Source organism: Chaetodon trifascialis, chromosome 10 (genome assembly GCF_039877785.1).
Source record: "Chaetodon trifascialis isolate fChaTrf1 chromosome 10, fChaTrf1.hap1, whole genome shotgun sequence".
Taxonomy (NCBI): domain Eukaryota; kingdom Metazoa; phylum Chordata; class Actinopteri; order Chaetodontiformes; family Chaetodontidae; genus Chaetodon; species Chaetodon trifascialis.
The window spans coordinates 10,275,645-10,282,057 of NC_092065.1; the positions used below are offsets into that span (position 1 = coordinate 10,275,645).

At 39.0% G+C, this 6,413-nt stretch overlaps 1 protein-coding gene across 1 annotated transcript; it reads left to right on the plus strand.

Moving 5' to 3' along the window:
* Window positions 1–538: 538 nt before the first annotated feature.
* On the plus strand, window positions 539–5,031 carry LOC139337454 (intestinal mucin-like protein). Its single transcript, XM_070972032.1, has 18 exons — window positions 539–628; window positions 797–971; window positions 1,071–1,318; window positions 1,482–1,665; window positions 1,760–1,967; window positions 2,071–2,246; window positions 2,425–2,494; window positions 2,689–2,789; window positions 2,879–2,910; window positions 3,005–3,182; window positions 3,297–3,401; window positions 3,499–3,539; window positions 3,686–3,808; window positions 3,932–4,030; window positions 4,226–4,354; window positions 4,445–4,484; window positions 4,561–4,684; window positions 4,821–5,031. Exons 1-18 carry the CDS (start codon window positions 554–556, stop codon window positions 5,029–5,031), a joined length of 2,319 nt encoding a protein of 772 aa, XP_070828133.1. The 5' UTR covers window positions 539–553.
* Window positions 5,032–6,413: the final 1,382 nt, after the last annotated feature.

Below are 6,413 nucleotides of genomic sequence, written 5' to 3' on the forward strand. Positions count from 1 at the left end.
ACCACAACCACAAAATCTACAACCCCATCAACAGAATTTCCAAGTACAACTGCAGGTCCAACCACAACCACAAAAACTACAACCCCACCAACTGAATCTCCTATTACAACTGAGGAGCCAACCACAAGCACAAAATCTACAACCCCATCAACGGAATCTCCCACTACAACTGCAGGTCCAATCACAACGACAAAATCTACAACCCTGCCAACTCAAACACCAAGCACAACTGAAAGTCCAATTACTGTTTCCACAACTTTAACAACATTTGAATCACCTGTAACTGGTCCCCCGGTGCATCCATCAACTGACTCTGTTGTCAGCAACTTTACAACAATAACCACTACAGAATGCTTCTGTATAAGTAATGGCAAGAAATATCGGCCAGGTAAGAAAAGAAATATGGCTATTCTGTCTTTGATAGTGACAAGCTACATGAGGTGTCAGTTTTGTTCAGGTTTCACACTGTTTGATTTACTCTTCGTCTTTTTTCTTACCTTCAGGGGAGGTAATACTTGACAAGAAACACATTGGATCAGGTGTATGTCTCACAATGAAATGTTCTGATATTTGTGAGCTTCACAATACGACAGAAAGTTGTCCTATATGCCCTGACTGGAATGTAATGGTAAGAGTCTTAATGAATCAAAAACATTAACAAATTGTATGTTATCTCTTCCAGATGTTTAATAACCTTGTACATTTGCACATGAAAATGAAACAAGCTTTCTTGCATTTGTTGCAAAATACTTCAAAATAAGATTCATCTTTCTCATTTTTTTTCTCTTTATGCCAGCAAAATGAGACCTTCCGCTTGTGCAACTGCACCATGGCCAAATGTATTGAGAATAATACAGTTGAAATTATACCATATGAATGTCCACCCATTAAAAACATCACTTGTACAAATGGAAAGAAGCCAGTTATTGTATCTGATGAGTTCCACTGCTGCAACTATTCCACTTGTGCCTGTAAGCTATTCTGTGGTTGAAAGGATGTGACATATTTATTGACCCACATGTTTCTGTGAAGTAAATTTTGGATTTTTCACTGTTTTTGGTTCTTTTCAGGTGTATGTGAAAGCTGGGGAGATCATCATTACATCACATTTGATGGATTGTTCTACAGTTATCAGGGAAACTGTACTTATGTCTTGATGGAAGAGATTTCATCAGTACATGACTTGAAGATTTATATTGACAATGTATTTTGCGATCCTACTGAGGATGTTTCTTGTCCACGATCGATAACTATATCGTACAGATCACTAGTTATCACACTCAAGAATCATAATGTTATTGGACAAGCGCATTTGGAGGTATTTATGGTCATATGAAAGCTTTATTGCACATTCTTAAAGACTCACTAGACTAAGTTGATTTTTACTGTCATTGTGAATGAAATAGCAATGATGGATCTTTTTTTGTCATAGTAAAGGACATTTTTTCTTGTCATATAGTGTTTTTATTTTTTTCCTGCAGGCACTCAAAGATGGAGTCCATTTGAATCTACCTTATTCACAAGGCGGTGTTAAGGTCTTAAATTCTGGCATTAACTTGATTTTTGAGATCCCTCGTCTAGAAATGGTCATTACATTTGGAATAACTGGCTTTAGTGTCGCCCTTCCATTTAAACTCTTTGGCGGAAACACACAAGGCCTTTGTGGTAAGGACATCTCTCTCTCTCCAGTGGCCATATCGGTAAATTGTTTATTTGAGGTTTGACTGTAATATTAATTGTTTTCTGACTCTACCATCAGGAACATGCAATAACAACCAGAGTGATGACTGCATATTGCCTAATAAAAAACTGGTGGAAAGCTGTGCCATAATGGCTGATTATTGGCTTGCAAAAAACATTGAACAACCCCACTGCCAGATACCTCCTGTACTGCCCACCACAACGACTGAATCTCCAGCCTTAGCTCGATACAAGCTAGACTCCATGTGTGATCTGCTTAAGAGCAGGTAGACATTATCTAGTCCACTGTAGTAGTTCACATTCATCCCCATAACTTTGACATGCTGCAGTTAAAACACAATGACTTTTTTGTTTGGTTTTACTTGACAGTGTCTTTGCAGAGTGCCATCCCTTTGTCTCTCCTGACAAATTCTACCAAGGTTGTGTTTTCGATAGCTACCATGTTTCCAAACAAGCAGTGGAGTGCACAAGTTTGCAGAGTTATGCTGCTGCTTGTGCTCAGGCAGGAGTTTGTCTTCACTGGAGGAACCACACCAAACTGTGTGGTAAGCAACCCCTCATTATTTTACTGTAAATGCTGGGATCAATGGAATCCGGAGGGGGGACTCATTTATTTGACTTTGTTGCATCTAGCACACATGTGCAGGTTAATGAAGATTTTATTACAGTACGTACAGTAGATAGGCAGTATGTATTTTTAAACGAACTATTCTTCACTAACAGCAAGCAACTGCCCATCAAACAAGGTTTACAAGCCATGTGGTCCTGCAGAACAGCCAACTTGTGAAAACAAGTAAGTGTCAACAAAAATTAAGCATATTCATTTTCCAGTTCACTGCGCACATTAACATTTCCTTGATTATAATGGATTGTGGCAACATTTACTGTTAACAACATAGTGGTAGCATGCTGAGGAGAATGCAGTGTATTAAACTAACTGTGAGAACTTAGAGAAATAACACAAACTAACTGACTAACTCAATATAGTCTGACTGAACCATTCACAAACTTCACTACTGAGGGCTGCTTTTGTCCTGATGGAATGAAACTCTTCAACAAAGACTCTGCCATCTGTGTTAATAAGTGTGGTAAGTGCAGTGTATCTCTTCAAGTCATCATTGATCTGAATATGTCGTATCAATCATGAAGTCCTAGACGACTGCTCATTTTCCAACAGGATGTCTTGATCCTGAGGGCAGTCCTCGTGAGGTGAGTTAAGTCTCCTATTCATATTCAGTTAAAATCATAACCTGTGTTTGCTTGCAAGAGACAATTAAGTCACTACTGCGGTTTATTCTTTCAGTTTAATGAGCGTTTTGAGTACACATGCCAAAACTGCATCTGTGAAGAGTCTACCAAGACTGTGACATGCAAACCTAAGGAGTGTCCGGTATTACGTCCAATAAACTGCACTGGTCCAGGGTTTGTGCCTGTCAAAGAAACTAGTTCATCGGACGTCTGCTGCTCTGCCTTAGTTTGCAGTAAGACACGTAGCATCAATGCACATTTGTCTTCCGGAGTTTTCAGAATGCTATACATTAATTAAGATTCTTGAGGATGCCTCTTAACTCCTTACTGTCACTGTTTTATCAAAGAATGTGACAGCAGCACTTGCCCAGTCAACAGCATGAACTGTTCAGTCGGATTTATGCCAGTTGTCAATGTTCCTGAGGGAAGATGCTGTCCAGAGCATATATGTGGTGAGCTCATTAATTCTCAGTCTGAGTATATATAAAACCTCAAATCATGACTGCAGAGACACTTTTATGTAATTTCCATTGTCTTACTCTTTGGTAGAACCTAAAAGAGTTTGTGTCCACAACGACATTGAATACAAGGTAAATAAGAAATGGAAACATGAAGATCATATGTCACATCATTTGTTAATATGTCACTATTATCATTTAGTGGTTACTACTGCAACTTTTACAGTTCTGTATGGCTAAAAACACAAGTATGAATGCATTTCTTGTTTATTTTCTAGCCTGGTTCTTCAGTTCCTGCGAATGATTGTCAGGATTGTACCTGTACAAATGAGGTCAAGCCCGATTCTGGTTTATTCAAGATGTCTTGTGAGTTTCGTCAGTGTAACAAAACCTGTGGCATGGTAAGAGAATTTCACTCGAACACACAGTACATACAATGTAACTCGTTTTCCTCACAATATGTTTCGTGGGAGGGTGAACTTATAAAACTGCACTTGGCAACTTAACTCCCCCGTTCCTCTCAGGGCTATGAATATGTGAAAACTGATTCAGATGAATGCTGCGGGAAGTGTGTGCAGGCACACTGTGTCCTCAATGTTACTGGTACCAAGCAGATCTTGATGGTAAGTTGGATCAACTCTGTTGGCTGTGACTCCACGTTCATGTTTAACAGCCTTAAGTTCCTCAGTATTTTGATATCTCTGTGTGTGTGTGTGTGTGTGTGTGTGTGTGTGTGTGTGTGTGTGTGTGTGTGTGTGTGTGTGTGTGTGTGTGTGTGTTCGCGCGCGTGTCTACACATCCGTCTCACTGCTTTCCAGCATGGAAACACCTGGTCACCACCTGAGAACAAGTGTGAGCATTACACTTGTGTTAAGAGTGGCGAGACTTTTACAGTGATCAATTCACATGTCGTCTGCCCACCATTCAAGCAGAGCAACTGCCAGCCTGTAAGAAGCACTTTCAACGAATCAGAGTCAACTGTGTCTGTGAGAAGTTAAAACATAAAAGTTTGTTGATGTTGTGTTTTTCCTCCTTAGGACACAATTCAGACTGCAGCAAATGGCTGTTGTAAAATTTGTGAGTATGACATTTCGTGTTCTCTTAGGTAGAAGGTACTTAAACGCAAAGCTAACTGTGTTTATCTTTTGAAAAGGTGTGGAGAAGGAGAAGGCCTGCACGTTAAAATCCATGAAAACCCAGGTTATGCACAGGGGCTGTAAATCTTACCAGGAGGTAGATATGCCATACTGTGAAGGATCCTGCAGCACTTTCGCCAAGTGAGGATGATGTTATTAGTATTTCTCATTCTTCTGGAAAGTCAAAATATATTGAAATTTGGAAATTTAAAAATGTATCAGGATAGTCTGTGCAGATTTTGAGTGCAGTAATCAACCCTGCCCCCGCTTCCTTCAGGTACTCTAAAGCAGCAGCTGCTATGGAGCATTCTTGCTCCTGCTGTAAGGAGTCACGCTCCAGCAATCACACTATTGACTTGCACTGCTTGAATGGAGACGTGGTTCCATACACATACATCCATGTGGAGGAGTGTAGCTGTGGCCACACAGACTGCACCAGAGCTGCTGGACAACCTGCTCGCAGGAGGCGAAGCTTCACACTAGTGTAATAAAAAATATTAATGGATGTAAAAGTTTCTCCTCATATTGTCTTAACAATCATTACATCTCTCTCAAAGTACTTCACATTGTAGAGAGTATTTATCAGTTCAAATTAAAAGCTGCAACTCTGTTTATGTCTCATCTCTTTCATTGTCTTGTTTGTGCTAATCCACCTTTAATTGTTGACATACTGTTTTAATTTGTAATAATAAATAATCAATTAAAAGTACTTATGAATCATATTTATTTAAAAATAGATTTATTATTAGAATAAATTCAAACTTTGAAGGCAGAAGTGTAGAAATATGGGAAGATGGGAAAAAAAAACACAGCTAGCAATACCAAAAATAAGTAAAGTCACATCAACATTGTCTGCTGTTGCAGTCCTGCCTTTTACACCTATTTCAGCTAGTAGGGGTTTTGTTTACCCATGCAATATGACTGACATAAGGCCTGCATATTCATCTCGGGCTTCCTCTGCTTGGCCTGGCAGAAATTAGGTCAAAATAATGATGTTTAAACAGAGCACTCAATAATGTATGGCAGTCACACAATTGTAATAATTTTGTAATAATTAAAGTGGAATATATATAAAGTATAATATAATATAAAGTTATTTTACTACTCAAATGTAATTAAGTGTTTCATGCGCTCAAATAGACACTCACGTAGGAGCTCCTCCAAGAGCAAACATGGCCTTGGACCTCTCCCATACGTGGACAGCTGCATGATGACGAAAGTTTGTTTCTCTCTAACAACATGCATTGTGTTGACTGAGGGAGGGTGTGTTGATTCACAGTTTGCCAAATTCCCCTGTTCCAGATTTGATTAGAGGCAGGACTGTTGCACGATTTTCCTTAAAAACAAACAAAAAAAAAAGCACTGGATAGACTTGTACAAAAGTAATACCCCCTCAATCATCATTTATGACTCATTAGAAGTGTGTGGGGTGTATTTATCTGCAGAGGCTTTGTCCTCTGCCTGTGTTTTCTTACTTTCTTCTTATTTTTCTGTGGTCAAGACGAGGGTTTGTAGACCTTTGACCACCAAAATTGAATCACCCGATCCTACTGTCCAATGAACGTTTGTGCCCAATTTGAAGAATGTCCCTCCTGAGATATGGCTATCATGACAGTGGGACAGGTGGGCAACTTGAAAACTTAATGTCTCCGGCTATTCTTTTTCTCATTGAGTTTTCACAGAGCAGTTTAGCAGCACAGTTAGTTAATATTATTTTATATTATTTTGATTATTAATCTTGATTTCAAATTACATTCATAACGTTTAATAGCTTTGCATGTTTGTCACATTGAGCTAATAAGGCACCTTGTTTCAAACAGGGATACAACTAGACCAAGAATTTGTTTGAGCACGCTAATAACAGCAAAAA